General features: G+C 41.3%; 1 protein-coding gene across 7 annotated transcripts in view; it reads right to left on the bottom strand.

Annotated features, from left to right (window-relative positions):
- The window catches only part of LOC139608396 (protein outspread), a 48,129-nt gene extending 32,706 nt beyond the window's left edge, over positions 1-15,423 (bottom strand). For 3 of the 7 annotated variants that reach the window (XM_071462085.1, XM_071462087.1, XM_071462089.1), the window contains exons 1-3: positions 14,501-15,422; positions 11,963-12,040; positions 9,794-9,859 (exon numbers count right to left, since the gene is read on the bottom strand). In XM_071462085.1, coding sequence (XP_071318186.1) covers positions 9,794-9,859; positions 11,963-12,040; positions 14,501-14,620 — 264 coding nt within the window. In that variant the 5' untranslated portion in view covers positions 14,621-15,422. Of the gene's footprint in view, positions 1-9,793; positions 9,860-11,962; positions 12,041-14,500 lie in introns of all 7 variants that reach the window. The other 4 variants (XR_011685017.1, XM_071462088.1, XM_071462086.1 and 1 more) reach the window with 2 other exon arrangements.
- Positions 15,424-19,027: the final 3,604 nt, after the last annotated feature.

Below are 19,027 nucleotides of genomic sequence, written 5' to 3'. Positions count from 1 at the left end.
ACAGTGCTCTGACACAGCACTTTGGAAAGTAGGCCAAGGTGAACAGGCACTCATTATACGCTGTGGCTATTGTAAAGTCACAGGGTCCCAATGAAAACTATTCCAGTCAAACAAGGGGCACATAAATATCATTCACTCCAGCAAAACAATTAACAAGAAGCTAGTTTCTGCAACTCAGTCTATACTTTGTGTAGAAATTACATAAGACCTGCAGTCAGGCTTCAAATACTTCTTTGATAATGACTGCAAATCTGCCAAAGCCTCACTAAGTCAATGCAAATTAGCCCATCAGGCAGAAGGGAAAGGAAAATGGGGGAGGGAAAATTTTCCTTTGGGAACTCCGCTAATATCTCAGTTTTGGAGCTAGCTGTTTTTCCACAGGACTGAAGAGCAGCGTCCTGCAGGACCAGGTCTGCTGGTTAGCAGTTAACCTGCAGTTCAACAGAGAGCAGACAGCAGATAACTTTAGAGGCCGAGAGAAGATTCAACAGGTGACAAAACCTATGCAGCAAATTTATTTTCCAGATGTCTGTATGTTTACTTGAAGCAGTTACATTTAAAAACTAATACCAATACAAATCTAGTACCCAAAATAAACGTATGACTCCTAACAACGAGAATACGTCATAATTTCATTTCTCCAATGTATCATATGTTGTTTCAACACAAACAGCCAACAAGGCCAAATATAATGCAGTAATTAATGAACAAAATGATGGTTAAATGAGACAATATCTTATCAAACAAAAATAAAACAATATGATATACGTATGATGGCGCAATGAGAACATGAGAATTTGATGATTAGTTTTACATAGAATATTTGGTCAGTATTAAGGTTCAACACGAGGTTCAGTGATGTTCGTGGAAAAATGTTGAATATAAACCATTAGCTGCGACTGAAAGAACCTACAGTGTGTATTCTGGATCCATTATTCTAATATTTAGCATATTTCAGATAATCTGCTTGTCAAACGTCTGTAAGTATTAGCTGAATACAATATTGCTGTTGTGTGGAAGAACAGCTCAAAGTTGACAAAAACAGACAAGGTGGCCTGACAGATGGTTTTTCAGTTTTTATTCTTTTGCTGACATCTGCAAAAGTTCCCTGATATCTTGCCCATTTCAACATTGCTATGTTTATTTATGATATTACAACTAATGGATATTTTATTGCAGTGCTTTATTTTTCATTTTATTACATAGCAAAAATTTGTTTTTAATTTTTTTTTTTTCTTTTTATTCAGTAGTTAATATTTCAAAAGGACTGTGGTTTATTTAGGTAGAGGGGGCATTTTTGCTGCTTTCTCTTTAAAGCCGAGAAAAAGCACAGAGGAGAGCGCACTAAGCTGATTAGGTGCTGAGGTTGGAGGTAGGCCAGTCCATGGCTGCTGGAAATGGGAATTTTGGGCCAGGTCCTGATGAAGCTGGAGTGGGTTATTAAAGGGCAAGTAGCTCACCCAACAAGAATTAGCAACAAGCCAACATACTTAAGTTGCAGGTTATGTGGATTTTACAAGCAAGACCCAGAAATGTTGGTGTAATATTTTCACCTGTACATTAAATATTCCTTTCTAAATATGTCATGATAAGACAAATACGCCTTAGCCTTGCTAATGTATTTACGTGAAACTTCACCAGACCCAACTCCAAGGCTGTACTTTCTTTCTATCTTACTAAAAATATCTTGGCTGTAAAGCGCTGACTTTAGCAGGTGGCTGGATTGGCTGGTCGCCAAGCTGAGGTGAAAGGTTAAAAGGTCACCCAATACACCTGCACCTGTTGCAACTCTGAAAGACATTCGACTGCAGCTGTGGCTACTGCAGCCCATCACAAGGCAGCAACCAAACACACACCCGGTCTCAGGCTTAACTACAACTGGACTCCGTCCAACTGAGACGTCTTACTACAGTGATGTAACTAATCAACTCTGCCGCTGGTGCCCACAATATTCTGTGTTTAAAGAATCGTGTAGCCAAATCTAAATTTAAATCGCAAACATGTCTTCCTTCTATGCAGGTGTGCATATGTGTGGGTAATTCACAATAGCTGCATTTTCACTTCCAAAGTTGGAAATGTGTCTCAGTGCCCCCCCCACCACCAATGCACATGTAGACAACCCAACCCACCTTCCCCACTGTTTTATTAGTGCCTGTCTCAGAGCTGGCTAACCCCTCACCCTGATGCTTTAAATGAAACCTTTTGTCAGTGTCCTGGTCTAGTGTTTAGAACAAACTGAGCGAGCAGTCTGTCAGGCCATGTTTGGCTTCATAGACAAGGGAGGGTTTGGGGGAGAGAAGTTACACAATACTGCTGGTTGCTCTCTCCAACACAAATGATTTATTGGCCAGAGAGAACTGGAATGAAAGACAGAGATACGAGAGAGTGGCAGAGTAAGAGAAAGTGAGGAGGTAAAAGGAAGGGAAAGTGAATCGGACTGAGTAATGGGAAAGTAAAAGTGAGGGCCATGCAAGTGAGAGTGGACACTGGTTTAGCCAAAGCCTCCTGGAGCCAGCCTTTCTCTGGATAATGAATGGCTGGAAATCATTAAAAAGAACAAGAAAATGAAGGAGGGCACAAAGAGGAGGATGGTAAAAAGACATCCTGAAAAAACAGAGCCTTTTAAGGACTTCTCACCATGGCGCAACAGTGGACCGCCATCAAGAATTTAGTTCAACCCCCACATGGCAATCATATTCACCAAGAGAAATTTGAAAGAGGGGACAAGTTCACCATCAACTTGAATCCCACATTAGTAGAAAACTGATACCTTTCCAGAAACCATTATGCCTTTACCATGAGCAATATAGTACTATTTTACTCAAGGTGCTGATAGACCTAGTGCCCTGTGTTAAATGATCCTGTCCACAGCCTCATGCAGCAGTGAACACAATATAATAATAGACCAGTAAGGTGAACAGAAGGACTGACTTTACTTGCTTAGTGCCTACAGTTGGATGTATAGCCAGAGATTGTGTTGTGAAAGGTTTAAAAGTTATAATGTTTTAAATGTTGAGAAGACAAACACCTGCATACAGAGATTTGCAGAGTGCACCAAAAGACCTGCACCAATTTGTCCAGATCAGTACATTTCAATGAATTCAGTCCCCTTTTTAATGTATGTTTTATTAACCTAACTGACCTACATAGACAACTCTTCTGCTCATCAATTAGCTGAGTCATGTTTTCTGTGTGCTTGACTGTGCATACTGGGAGGACAATGCTGTTTTATCCACTGTAATTGGAATTTAGAAAAGTATAATTTGAAAGCCATTATTTTTAGCCTCATTAAGCTTTTTGGCTGTTGAACACCCACCAAACACAGTAAATGGCAAATTAGGGGTGGAGGAGAGAGAGGGGAAGTTCAGTGAGGAAACACAAAATGTGTTCCTGTCCTTCACATTTGATCTGTAAAAGTTTACAAGAAGAAAAACACAATTAAGTTCAGTCTCTGGCATCATGCTGTGATCATGTTTCTGGGCAGTTCTCCGTGTGTGCACTAATTAAAGTAACAGATTCAAACTACATTTCTAAAGATAAAGACAATAAAAGTGAGCAAAGTGCTGCTACATGGAGTTTAATGCTTAGAGAGCAGACTTGGTCCTGAGCCAGACAGGGTTACTGTACATCTGACTAAAGAAATTGAGGCATTCAAACAGTGAGCAAGTGGAGGAGATAAGATTTTTATCTTAGCCACATCCGGGATGGTGTGGTGACTAAAGCCAAGGCAAAAACTAAAGAGCGCAGATAAGACAAGACTGGAAAGTCAGACCAAAAAGGCAGCAGAGCCAGACTGGTCATTTATCAAGTGAAAATAGCACCTAGCTTGTCTTCCACGAGATCCTTCATTGTATTCAGCTTAATCATACTCTCCTTGTAATGGTAAACTCACGTTTACTCAGAAAGCAGAGCATTCACTTGGAAAATTGACTTTCATACTGGGTCACCTAGAAGACAGGAAGGTCCCTGGTTAGCCATCAATGCGATGGTCTGATTTTTTCTAGAGTTTTGTTGTGTATTGTGTGAGGTCAATCATCTGTCACTGGGTGTGAAGCAGACTCCTTGGCTTGTATCTGACAGGAAGACTGAGGCTGACATGCACAGTGCTTGGTCAGGGCGGATAAGACCTTGCTAAAAACAGAAAGAAAAACTAAATATAGTCTTATCTTATGTCACAAGGCTACAAATGACAAACCACCATGTTTTCTGACGCTAACACATCACAATGCTGTTGTCCTGATAAAACTTTAATTTCAACAGGAAGGCAGTGGGTGTGGTGCAGTATTTTTAAAATCTGTGCTCTCACCTTTTGACACTGGGTCTTGTGATCATAAGAGGGCCTACAATACAAAGGATGGGCCCAGAGAACAGTCAGGATTTTTCCATCATTTTCTCCCAACTGGGAATACCCAATTCCCTGCACAGAGCAGTCCTCATCACTGTCAAATTGTTTGCACAGCATGCAGTATGTGCATGGTACCTCCTCCAGTTTTCCTTTGTGTTTCAATATAGTCTGTGTATGTTGGCATATATCCATGAATAATTAAGATGTACCATCACACAGATCTTAGAGCAAGAGTTCAGTCAACTTGACTGAAACATTAACATGAATTTCGTATCGAAGTATCTGTTCATGGGTGGGAAAGCTGGTGAGGGTTCTCGTCTTTCTTGCTGCACTTTCAATTACTAGTTGTTGCTCGCGACATCTGCACAGTGGTTGCTAAAACTGGAGAGGATAACAAAATGCCATATTGTGTTGCACCCTCCCACCCAGGCTCATCATGGTCAGCCTAGGTCGGCGGACAGCAGAGATTGCAATGACAATATCTCCAACCCAGAGGGAATTCAGAATTACGAACCGGGACAAAACCAAGAAAAAAACCCCACAAACATTCCCCAATTCCATACATGAAAAGAAAAACAAGGGAATGTTCTTTATAAATACTATACTGGGTGACAGCTTTGAGATGTGGGGTTGCCATTAGATTGAGTGGCAGTTACAGTGTTGTAGACCATGATGACTTCAAGCTGTATGAATGGCTGTTCCCATGGTTTTGTGGCTTTGTGCAATATGAACAGTGACCCCACTGTAATCCACGGCTGTTTACATTCCAGCAGATCAGTTCCTACTGGAACCATGGGGAAGGAAGGGCAGGGGTTAAAGAAGACTCTCACGCACCCTATCTCTACTAAACCAACACACACCTCACCCAAGACCCACACTAAGTAAACAATTGACAATGATGCAATATGTGAGGCTTACACCGTCTTATCAACACAAGCTGTGACCAGCATCACATTTATTCTTTACCCTTTCTCCTTATTCACCTGCTCCTCTCCCCTGTTCACCTTTCAATCCCAAATCACCCATCTTTCCATTTCTTTATCTTCTAACTTAAGACAACTCAAATGTACACAAAACAGTTTATACTTCTCTCTCCAATTTGTTTCTCACAGCTTGTTGTGAGTGGAAGACTGGAGCTCCCCTGTAAGTATCCCTAATTTGACAGGGTGGGGTGGTCAGCCTCCACTCGTCCTCTGCCTAGAGTGCCTGGAGGCAACAACACAGCCTAGAGGCCCTGCCCACTCATCCATCCCCTACAAAGCTCTCCTCATTCCCAAACCAACATAAGACAAAAGCTCCTCAAATCTGGTTAAAAAATAGCCCTTAATTTCATGTTTCACTGGGGTAGAAAAGGGAGAGGGTTTATGCATGTTCAAGCCTGTCAAAAGGTCTTACAAGTCTGAGGGCAGTCTCAGGTTGTATATGATCATGTCTGAGAGATGCAGGAGAGGCAGCAGTGTGCCTCAAGTTAAAAGAATGCACAAATGTGTGGGGAAATGGAAGGAAGTTTGTAAAACTCTCAGTTCTTGGACAGTGCTATAGGGCAGGGGTCCACTATTTGAATTCCAGTAAACACAGGAAATTATTTGAGCTAAGATGAAATGAGAGTGACTTCAAAACATCATGAGAACATCATGTTCTTGTTGGAATAACAAGGATTATGGCTGTGAGACAGACAGTCGACTGCAGTCAATACAGTCTAAAAGCAAATGCAATTCAAGTGTCTCTGAATGGGCCTTTTGTGTACTGCAACTCAATAGGTAGCCTTATTTTATTTGCAGGTACACTGCGCTTGTTCAGTCTAGACTTAAATACATTAACTGACCAATATGAGAATATGAGTGCACCGTCGTTTCCAAGCACCTGCAAATGAAGTGAGGAAATACTGCAAACAATCCAGCAACAAAAGTAATAAAAATGTGTCAGTGCAAAAGCCTTTCTTATCTAAGGATGTAAAAAAAACAGGCTATGATTCAGTGTGAGATCAGAGACCACAACAGAGATTGAGACAAGGTAAGAAAAAAAAAAAAACAGCCTTACTCATATGGGGTGTGTGTGTGTGTGTGTGTGTGTGTGTGTGTGTGTGTGTGTGTGTGTGTGTGTGTGTGTGTGTGTGTGTGTGTGTGTGTGTGTGTGTTTGTCAGTAAGAATAGGTTATAATTAGGTCAAAGTATGGTCAATAGGAGTTAGGTGTTGTGTGAGGTATTTATGACTGCATGGTGAAGCAGTTATTAGAGTGTGGGTGTGATCATTTTAACTCACACTGATGTCATCAAAGTGGCTTTATGGAGCTGGAGAGTTCTTTACACACCCACATACCTGCCCTCACCACGAGGTGATAATGGATTTTGTGTGTGTATGTGTGTTTCTCACATCACTTAAACAACTCGAACAGCTTAATCACACAGCTGTGTATGAGTGATCTGTTTTCATATTGATCGTTTTTCTTTAAATGATTCTAAGACCAGTATTAACTACAGACTGCCAAAGCTAAGGTCAGTTTGTAACTAACGTTTCTCCTTGCAACACCTGTTCCTGACATGGCCTCTGCAGTCAAGCACCCTCAGCCCCAGGTGCATTCACTCACACACAAACACACACACGTGCACACACACACACACAGAAACATGTGCACCTCAGCACAAACTGTAACTCTGTTGAATCCAGCCTTGCACATTTGTTTTGATGCTGTGTCTGATGGTTTTTTTTCCTCTACAGTAGCTGTAGAAAGGCTGGCTCACCATGTGACTGAGCCTAGAGAAAACCTCAGCCCACACACTTGTGCTTCACTTCCAGAGCGTTCTGTCCTGTATCCCTACAGTCAGGACAGAGACAGCCAGAGCTCGCCACAAAACAGAGAATAACTCTGTCCCATGTCCCATACATGCCATGGTCAACTGTTGCTGGACAAAGGGACAAAACATGTTGCCTTGGCAACGTTCCCCTGAGATAACTGCATTGGGTTGCTCTGGGAAAATCCAGCTTGTACATTCAGCAAATATTGGTGACTGAGCTGACGGTGGGTTTTGTGAGTGCATTTATCTTATGCCCATATTCACAGCTAATAAATAATACCATGCTAAAATTCAGTGAAAGAGCTTAGACACATTTCAACTCCCTTCTTTAGGCCTATGCCAAGAACAATCCACTAAAGCTGCACTAACACATTAGCCTTGCATGGCAGCACATGTTCTATGCAGGCCAACATTTTCAGCTATTCACTCTCTCCGTCCTTCCAATCAGGGAAGGACGGATAGAACACATTTTCTCTTTGCCTCGTTCATGCTGCAACTACGTCTCCTTTTTAGCACTTGTCACATGCACATAATGACGATGGCAGCGGAGCGTTGTGTTTGGTGTTCACTGTAGGCGGGCAACCCTAAAATCGATGGCTCCAAGAACCCTGACCTCTCCCAGGCCTTTGCTAACAAATTTTTTCCTTCAGAGCAGTGCCACATCCTGCAGGTTGGGACCGCAGCCCATTTAGGTTTGGTTAGAGCCAAGACACAAGAGCCATAAAATGAGGCCATGAGGAAAACAGAGGGGCACCTCCTCATCTACAATCCCAACCAGTGGTCTCAGATGGGGGCTCTTGATGTGGTCTGGAGCAACGTTACACTGGCAGTCTTTAGATTTAACCTGATGTCACTCACAATAAAGCTTTAACTGATCTTAATGTCACTCTCTTCTTTGTATTTAATGTTGATTGTGTCCATTTGAAACATTTTGCACTGTACATTGTAATTAATGCAAAACACTAGTTAGTGGCAGATATGTGTGCCAATTAGCCAAGGTTGTGCAGCTGTTTATTTGACAAACATCAGTTATTTTAATGTGCCTTGTATGGCAAGTAAGCATCTATATTTAGGATCACTCCAGCTCCAGACCCTGCAGCCCCCCTCTCCTTTTGATCCTCCATTCAGAAGGGAGATGAAAAGATGAAGAGTGACATCCAGGAAGAACGGTGAATGGAAGAAGGACATCTGCCTCTTCCCTTTGTCTCTTCCTGTAAACACATCATCCATCCTTCTTCTGATGCCTCACAAACACAATTTTTTGCCTCCAGTTTGAAGAGGTCATTAAAAACAGCACAGTAGTTCCTGACATGTTTTGTATAATAAGATTCATTCAACATGTAGCAGATTTCTGAAGGGTGAATGCAATGACCCTGAAGGGCACAGAAAAGAAAAAAAGATCTACAAAGCATCCCGGCTTCTGCTGCCTCCATTACATAAAACGTCTCAGCATCTCTCTCCTCTGACAGCCAATGCTACATGCAGTACAAAAGAGCCAAAAGCAACAAAGCAACTACTTCTGCTTCCACCTCATTTCAAAGCACATCCCACACTCAAAAAAAAAAAGCTGTTGACTGCTGCTTTGGGTCAATCAATATACAGTGTACCCACATGCTGCACTGCATATAGAACTGAAAAAACTGTATCACATTCAAACAAGTGACCTACAAAAACATGAGTTCAAAGTAGAGACAGTCACTCTACATATTAATTCTTTAATTGTTGTACACATATTTGATTACTGGCACCAATAAAGATCACTAAACACATCAATCTTCCTGGCTTTGAGTGGTTTTTCCAGTTTTTCTTTCAGAGCAGGAAGTTGCCAAGGGGCTCTTGCACAATGTGTTAGCCACTTAAACAAACACACACAGCTCGGCACATGACTTTTAGTATCAACACCATGTGGTGTCACTTCATTCCTTTTGACACTGCTGCGCTAGTTAGCATAGTGTTTAGCACATTCACTAAATACTCTGTTAGAGTAGGCAAGAAAGCACTGGTGTTAACACTATGGTGGCTGCCTGCTCTACTGGCAGTGACTCTCTCTATGTATGGCTCAGACAAAAACACTATTAGCAAATAACTGCACTAACAATACCAACTATTGACTGACAGTGTTTTAAAGTGAGTGAAAGAATTATTTTTATCCAACATCTGCACGTGAAAAGCTTTTACTGAGGCCAACTCGTTTTATAAACAAGCACAAAATCACCTTTCTGAGTCAAAATTACTCAACAAGCCGCTTCATTGTCATTAGTTATATAGAATATCGATCAATAATTAAACCTACTGTAAATTGAAATTAAAATAGACAGATTGTTATTACAAAAACCTGTCTTACATCATGATCATATTTCAGTAAGAAGCCTCTGTGGTTTGTGTTCTGTTCCTGTTTGCTGTTTATTAATGTAAACTCAACACTTCCTCCACCAAGGTGACATTAATACACTTCCAGGCATCATGCAAGCCATTACAGCACAGATATATGGCAAAGTTTTTAATTTGCTCAAATAAACCACACCTCTAGCTAGTGCTGGATATCAGGCCATCATTTCAACATCAGCTTTTCTTGTAGGATTTATTGCATTTAGACGTTTTTACACAGAGCAAACAGAATTTAGCAGCTGACAAGAAGAAAGAATTAACTCACCATTTCGTCCAGAGCATAGCGAAGTAAGCCATGCTCATAGAGGATGAAGAACCTCCTTTGCCATTTCTATAAAAGAAAAAAAAAAGAGAAATTCTTGAATTATTGACATAGTAACATACTAGATATCAATATCAGCCCCAGCAGTAAACCTCATCAGCATTTTATACAGCCTCAAGCAACATGAGAGAAAGTGCATATATTTAGCACAGAGAGCTGTTTATTTACTATAAATAAGTCAATTTTTGCCATGCCTGTTGAACAAATACTATTAACTGCCTAATGACCAGTATTTCCTTTATAGAGTCAGAGATCTAATCTACAAAACAATCTGTACTTTCCAATTAAAATGTTGAATCTTATATAGTATATACCTCAGGGTATAAAGACTTAGTCAATACGTTGGTACACAGACATGCAAACAGTAAACAAACAAGATCAAGAAAGCCTTTGGGAAACCGTTGTCATCTAGTAGCAAACAAGTTGTTTGGGGAACATCCAGCATATACAACATCACAAGGTTTGTGGGACTGGACGCTGGACACTATTTTATCATCACGAGTCAGTTTGAACAATCAATCATCCAGTTTTCAGATTGTTCTTCCTCACAATTGCGTGAGGAAGGAAAGCCTATATGCAGAACAGAGATTAGAAATGTGTTGTTTTGTTTAGATTTTTTTGAATGTGGGTAGAATGACAACAAATACTAAGTGGCTAAGCCCTTTCACATCAGTATATAAGATTGCACTTTTGATAGTGTGAACCGTGACCACATCCCTCTTACAGGATATACATGGTAAATGCTACTGATGTGAACTGATATCTGATAATATCATGTCATCCTGCACAATGTGAATGGACCCCAGCCTACTGAAGAAGATGAAGCTCTCTGTTGATATATGAAAATGAGATGGTAACAGTTTCCATTGATCTTCTTCATCATTGGCTCCATCAGCTCTCCGCTGCCCCCCCCCCCTTATCCTAAGGCACCGTTTTGTCTCAGTGTTAAATTTCCTGGCTCCGATTCCAACAGAGCCCAATCCATGAAATATTGAGAGGTGCTTTGTAACCTAAAAGGCTCTGGAAGGTCTCAACAGAGATGTCGATAACCCTCGCAGGTGACGTTACAGAGACACTGCAGTTATAATCACAGATTCCATTTAAAAAAGTGAGAGATATGTGGCTTATGTGGGGCCAGTAAAGATCAATTACACCATCCCACCCTCACAAAACGGAGCCACAGACCTGCAACCTGTCACACTAAAGTGGTCCTAAAACATGACTCATGCAACACATCAGCACTTTTTCTCTGTTATTTGTTTGTTGGTCGGTCAAAAACCCGACCAACAATGCTCACCTCAGCACTACGTACAAGCCACCAATTATACCCCCACAGTGAAAAGCTGATCGTAAGAATAGGCAGAGCATGAGTGGTGATGTCAAAGCAGCAGCAGACTGTTGACAGTAGTTGAGCCGAAGGATCCAGAGGTGCTTTTTCCAAAAACCCATATGGAAGCCATCAGTGTGGCTGTGAGAACTGGGACTTTTCCCTTCTCCTCCCCCACATTCTCCCTACTCCTCTTTGGGATGCACCACCACAGTATAATCCTGGAGCTGATAAAAGAAGTGGTGCAACAGAGCAAAGCTCCCATTACATGACGCTAGGGGAACAGGATTCATGAAATAAAGTCAATATCAGACTCATTATTGCCTGAACATGAGGCTTCTTCTGATAGAGGGCTGAGCCTCCCACGGGAAGCTGGTGATTCCATGAAACAGCAACAGAAGCAGGAACACAGACCTCCTGTTTGTCAGATGTCAAGTGAGTGCCAGAATGGATAACAGAATCAAAGGAAGGACCAGTCAAGCCAATTGCCTTTTTTTTTAACTTACCAAACAGCCTCTGCTCTGATATACTAAACTTTCTCCATCTCATACTCAAAGCTGTTTAACACAAAATCCTAAGATCTGCACCCGCTAACTCTCAGCATGAGCAGAAACCAAGTTAGTCCAACTCAGTCAAGCAAAGTTGTTCCCTTTCAAGGATACCCATGTGTATTCATGAAATTTGTGAGGCTCTACCAAATGTCCCTTCATTAGAAGGAAGTCAAAAACAATGCTCACTTCTGAATGTATTTAATTTCAGGTGCAGCAATGTATGAAACCACTTACCCGAGATCTGTGTAGGGGATTGTCAAAATTTGTTCCCTCGGGCGCCAGCAGCAACCAGCCTCCATATATAGGTTTTGCCTGGAGAGGGGAAAACACAATTACAGTGCTGAAAGCAAACACTAAAACAAAGACATTAACATATCGATTAACAGTTCAATTGTACACATATTAATTCACTGCAGGCTTGTCCCTACAGTGGCTACAAATTGTGGCCCAATATCAGACAGCATTAACACACACACACACACACACGGAGTCTAACTGTGAGTGTCTTAGGTGTGTATTAGTCACTAGCTGCCTTGAATTGACTGCAGGCTACATTCTCCAGCTGGCTGTATGCCAGAGCACCATGCTGCCCTGGAAAAAAAAAAGGAAAGGCTAACACACATGATTTTCCCTCTGATCCTCTAAGTGGGTGGACTGGTGGGTGGAGGGGGCAACAAGAGGCAGAAGTTAGCAAGAAAAACAGTGGATGAGAAACAGAAGAGAAAAGTGGTACAGGGCCTGGGAGCTTTTGTGGCTACAGATTTGCAATTCAAACTTGTCCTGAGAAATTCAAGTTGGCCTGGCAGTCTCTCTTAAATAGTTCTGGTACATAGTTGAACTGTAGCCACACTAGTAGTCAGCAATTGTTTGCTGAGCTAAAAAAGCCCTGCACAACCACTGCAGGGCTGTGAGTAAAGGAGCACAAATTTCACTAAATGTTTACACACAAATCTTACCTACACCTAACCAGCTTAGCAAATTAAGTCCCTTGCGTAATTCAACTGTACTTCCAATTCTATGGAAGAGTAGCCTACAAATAAAGTCGAGCAGCTCTGACATTTACAGCCGCCTGGCACTTCCATGTTCTTCTATTGGTGGTTTTGATTACAGTCATAATTTCAGCCCATGTAAAGCCAAGTATAATCCACCATAAAATCCTCTTTCACTTCGATTAGAGGAGGTACAGCACATTTCTCAGCTGAGTGACTCTGTAAACAAAATGACATAACAGGAATTTTCCATCATAAATCCCCAAGTCACCGTAACAGAAGTCAAGAGTTTGAGCAGAATTGCAAGAGAAACAACATCCAACTTTTGATGGACATTTGAAAAGTCTGAAAGGTGAAGGCACACGGGGATAGCACCTTACAGATGAGTCTAAGAGTACGTTATTTGATTATGGGAGAGGGAATCAAAGTGATACTGGGACACTAGCTACATCCATTCTTGTGGAACATTAGTCTGAAGCCCATGGAGAAATACTGAGACTCAGCACAGCTTAGAAAAAAGTCCCATCTCTCCTCACATGACCTGACAGCAGCCCGAATGGCAAGGCCTCCAGAGACAGAGAAAAAGACGAGATGAATCTGGGTCATTTTTTACCCTTCAATGGCTCAGCGTTTAAACTGAGTAATCTGAGTGTGTTCGTGTGTGTTCATTTTGCAACGGCCCCCCAGCCTCTTATTCCCTCCCATCATAAATGACTATGTAATACTGCACCGACGGCGTGGGCCTTTGAGTGGTGAGGTGGGGAGCCAAAAGGAATGACAAAAGTTCTGGCTCAAAATATGCACAGAAAGAGATTTACAGGCCTTCTGTATCTTCTTCCAGCGGGACTTTTAAACAATGGGCGGCAAGATCTGCATGTCTTGGGTCGTCAGTCGTCGTTTCACGACGAATGATAACCTTTCACTGAGTGCAAGTGATCGCAGGATAAGCTTGATAGCCAGTGGGTCAGAAATTCCAGTGGGTAGGACAAAAACCCTCAAGACTATTTCCATCCCAACAAGGAAGCCACGGGCCATGATGGAGAACATTACAGGAAAATGTGTGGCTGTGTCCTCACCAAGCCATGTTGAAGATATTACCAGCTGAAGAGGTGTCATTCAGATAAACTGTTAACCTGGATACAGGTGACTCCTAACCTGTCCTGTTAAACAGATTACCAAAGGGAATGACCATGACATAAGCCAACAGAGTTCAGGGTGATCTGACGCCACCATTCACAGCCTGCCAATATCAACAACACCGCCCAGCAGGGAGTGTTAGTGGAAGACTTGTGTTTTATTTATTATAGGAAAATAACAATGCCTTTCTAACAGACTCCCAGCATCCCACCCTTCAATCGTGGACTTGATTGTTTGTTAATTTGGGAATAATGGAGACAACAGTGTGGTAAAGAATTAGAACAGGGTAAAAAAAAATCCACAAGGAAGTGTTATAGTTTTTTTTTTTTTTTTTTAAAGATTTCAAAGAAATGACCGTAACCCAAATAGAAGCAACTGACAGCGGGCTACTGTGCTGCAGGCATGGAGCTGGGTGGAGGCCTATATCTGCATGAATTAAGGTCAATATGCGCCCTTGGGCTGGAAACTAATTATGTCCAATTAACCTAACCTTTGCACTTCATGGTCGGTTGACATGACTGAGTCTTTGAAATGTGCACATCAAACAGAAAGATACTAACTGGCTTCCTTTTTTCATTACGCACAGACAATATCACAATTTATACCAACTTTAATGTTGAAAAAAAACAACAATAGATTTGTTCACCTGATTTAAGTCCTCGTCGTTCAGCAGATGCGATTCTCTGGGCTTGAAGCAGTTCTGACATTTACTTTTGTTGAAAATGTTGGCTTGAAATTTCCGACAGGGATTGTCTTTGAATGACATGGTGGATGAAAAAGGTGACGCTCGGTGAGGAAAAAAATAAAAAATAAAAAATAAAAAATATTGAGAAACAAAACTTGCTCAGTCCTCGCAGGCAGGTGGGTCAGTGTCAACTCTCAGTTTGAGAACTATCAATGAAAGTGAAGCATGAAGCGTGGAGTCCGATCAAAGAGTGCGTCGTCCACCTGTCCCGGGTCACCTGAGGCGGTGAGCGACCTCTCGTTAGGTGATATCTACGACGGTCATCTTGAGAGAGGGGTCTTTAACTTTTGTTGTTGTACACAAGCTTTTTAAGAAGTTGTCAAATAAGTTGCAGGAAAAAAAAAAAGAGGGGGGAGGGTGGTGGGGTGGTGGTGGTGGGGGGGGTCTTTTCTCCGGTTACGTCCTCAAACGAGGTGCGGACGTTTCACAGGTGACACTCCGGGCCTTGAGCTCTCTGCAACGGTCCCGTCTGCCTCCATCGGGCGGAGCGGCTGCACCGAGGGAGGGAGTCCGCTTTGGCCCCCCTCTCTCCCCTCCTCTCTCTCTCTCTCTCTCTCTCTCTCTCTCTCTCCGCCTGTCTTTCTATCTAACAAGTGATACCGCAGCCATCGCCGTTAAATCAATTTTACGCGTCTGACGTCTCCGTTTAAGGCCAAACGCCGTTATCCAACTTTACGCGTAACGCCATCGACGCGGCTGTCACGCCGATGGATCCGTGGCGTCGGGTCCGGTCCGTCGCTGCAGCCTCGTCGCGGGCTCTGATACGCAGTCTGCGGTCGCTGTTTACGTGAAAACCCTCGCTTGGACCGGACAGCCAGTCGGTGGAGGGATAGGGAGGTGCTCGGGAGAGAGTGAGCGGTGAGTGACAGGAGCCGCGGCCAATCAGATACCTCGTAGCGCCCACAACCGAGGCCGCGTCCAATAGAAAGCCTCCGATACTTTCGCTCAGGTTAGGTTAGGCTTTAAAGAGCCCATCACAACAAAAAAAAAAACTTAAAACTGTGATGTTGTTATGAGTAATAGCCTGAGCTAATATTTTTCATTTCGAGTCGAAAGGACACACTGTGAGCTGCATTTATTCAGGCTGCCCTCATTGTTAGTAGAGTTTTTTTTTCTATTGCTTATTTTGTTTGGGGGTGGTTTTGTTGTTTTTTTTGTGTGTGTGGTGTGTTAATCTTCAAAATCCACAACAGCACAAGAAAGCAAAGAAATAATAATTGGTTGCTAAACAGTCAAAATTGCTTAAGAATGGGTAAAGATGACTGATAAACAAGACCATTTGACCTCTCATGGGATGTACATGCAAATATTTACAGCCATAGCTACACAAAGTGATACACAAAAAAACTAATATTAAAGTGACAAACAAATTTAGAGTAGGCTAACAAAAGACCCTATAGCAATTAAATCTTATCAAGTGTTATTGATGTGCACAGTAACGTACAATAACATAACAGGAAATGGTGGAACAGGATTGTCTTTTGAGAATAACAAATAAGTAAATAACAAATGTCATACATTTTCAGAGGCTATTTTTACACTAGTACTACTATTACCACTACTATTGGAGCTCCATGAAAAATACAAGCAAAAAAAAGATGTCTTGAATATACTCAGATACAGGCTTAAACAGTCTGGCAGGTGTTCGTTTTAAACATGGAAAGTAATCCTGGCATAGTGTTGTGATTCCAGGCTCCAGAGCACCATCTGTTGGTGTTAGATTTCCAGTGGCAGGGCCACAGACTGGGTCAAAAAAAAAAAAAAAAGAAATGCATATATGTCGGAGACACATCAAATGGGAATGTGTGAATGATTGATAACAGGTGGAGCTGAGTCAGTATATTTTGCTATTCTTCAAACATGCAGCTAGTTTTATGTGTGAAAATATGAAGTGTTGTGCAATAGTGCGATGTTATAAAAATGTTACCTGTTGTCTTAGTACATTTTTCAACAAGAATAGGTAGTTTATCTTATTACACAATTAAAATACAGACATGGAAATTTACTGAGATATTGCTAAATATCATGGAAGAGTTTTAAGCCTAGTATAGCAGATGAGTGTGGAAAAATTGATGCAGTTTGGTTTTCCCTTGCTGGCATTCTCTCCAGTTGGGCCCACTGTCTCCTGATTTTGACAGGACAGGAAATGGTCCTTACTGACTGACTGAAATTTGCATACTGCACAGAGAGAGAAGTAACCATTAGGTTATTTCTACAAAGTCCAGATAATCAGATCAAGAATGTCTGCCGTCATGTGCACGTTCTTTGAGGTCTCCATGAAAGTGAACAACTAAACATTTTCACATTCCAAGCTGATGATCCAGACAGTGAGATTCTCCTGGGAGATGCACCAAGAACTTCAAATTATGTGGAAAAATATGAACTCGAAACACTCGAAGCACACGCAACCTCATTCATCTTGTCAATGAAAAGCCACTTAATGTCTCTACTTTTAAGAAGTGCAAGATTTTATTGAGGGCGCTCGAGGTGGTGTGCTCGGACAGGAACATATACAGTTTACCACAACCAAGTCAGGGTAAAACATACAAGAAAATGTAATCATGTAAATTATTAATTTAACAGTCCAACAAAGCACAATTCACTGCTAATCTATTAAAACAGAAATAAAGTTTTGTGCTTAAACATGTTGTATAACCAGGAGACAAAATATATACCAAAATATAACACATATATCAGTAGCAATGAGAACATGGGTGAAATGCATCCACTTTTAGAGAGAATAATTCACTATCAGAATTACACAATGATGACATTTCCTGTCCATTTCATGTACCCGGTCACTACACTATGAGTCAGGTATCATGGGAAGCATTATTCACACAGCGCTGTTGAGAAAGGCTTTAGATGGGATAAACTATCTCTAAGCTTAAAAACATTGTAGACATGAACATGACTGACTTTAAACACCATAAGCATCTTGAACACTTGCAAACTCTGTGCTCTAAAGTCGGCATTTCTCTATTTTTCAGAAGGCAAACAGAAATGTACACCAGTAAAAACATACATGTGAAAACATACTAACACAACAGTTTTTAGTTAGGCAACTAGGACCACTGAGCTTAGGTTAGGTTACTGAAAGATTTCAACTGTTAGGCTGAAACTGTTTGCAAAGCTTCAAAGAAGAACACATTGCTTATTTCCATTTATCCATACTTTCTGCTAAGCTACATAAACGCCACACTACCTGCTCCATTTATGATGAATGGGCATAAATTATATTGAGCTGAATCGTCCAATATGAACGTAATTCCTGGGGAGACAGGGCTGACATAAGAAATACTAATAATGGCTGAAGCAAAGACTATTGAGTTCTCATGTTCATATCTGCTTTGAGATATTACAACTTTAACTATTATTCATGGCCTACAGAGACTAACTGGGAAACTCAGTGTTGTGGCCCTGTAAAGATGTGATTTGTGCTGTTCTTCGGAAAGAAGATTTCTAACTTTTGTGCCAAATCCAAAGAAATAAACATAAAAAGTTCATCAGAACTTGACGTATACTGCATATTAATGATGAATTAAAATATCAGCATTTAGAAGAGATTTGCCGTCTTCTTCATGTCATTACGTTTCCACAGTGGAAGTCTGTCAAATTCTTGAATCTCCATGCCAAAGATCTCAAAGAATGAATCTGGGGAAAGGTGGCGCTACAAAGGAGAGAAGAGAGAATAAAAGAATGAATTGAATGTGGAAAAGCTGCTCTGTATCTCACCTTGCTTTGTGGTGGTTTCTAACCTGCATGTGGATGGGATTTCTTATTCTAAAATAAAACCTACAATTACTACTTACTAAAAAAAAAGGAATCTGTGTCGCATTGCACGAGTTCTTTCCTCACACTTTACCTCAAGTCTTGTTCTGTCAACATCCTTCGGAAGCTTCACTCGTCCTCTATTAGTAACCGTGAGCAATTCGAATGGGTAGACCTTGACAAAACAAGGACTAGTTGAGAATGCTTTTTGAATTGATTATCACACATGATATACTGGAATACAAACTTTACGCTTTGAGCTACTGAGATTCAGTCAGAACATCTTGTACCATGCAAATATGCATCTGTTGTAAAACCACTGCACAGTTAGCATGGATATTTGAACTCCATAATACCAGTGCTTCAGTCTCCAGAGAAGAAAACTCAAGGTCAAGGTCCTGCATATATCAGCCTTTGTCAAAAGACTCATATTTTCACATATTCTGCTATAAAGGAAGGTGATAATGAAGTTGTCCTTGAAACCTCAGCGCACTCAGCACTATCCTACAGCTATTAATCTAGCAAGCTTGCGTTTGAAATTCATCCAAGGCTCCAGTGGACTGTATGAAGTATTATTTGTATTTATTATTATTACTCTTACATGCAGCCTTTAAAGGTTGCCCAGAACATGATAATTCTTTGCAATGAAAACTCTTC

Source organism: Trachinotus anak, unplaced genomic scaffold (genome assembly GCF_046630095.1).
Source record: "Trachinotus anak isolate AG129_WGS33_773 ecotype Australia unplaced genomic scaffold, CSIRO_AGI_Tana_v1 ptg000025l, whole genome shotgun sequence".
NCBI lineage: Eukaryota > Metazoa > Chordata > Actinopteri > Carangiformes > Carangidae > Trachinotus > Trachinotus anak.
This window is presented reverse-complemented; position numbering and strand designations above follow the sequence as displayed.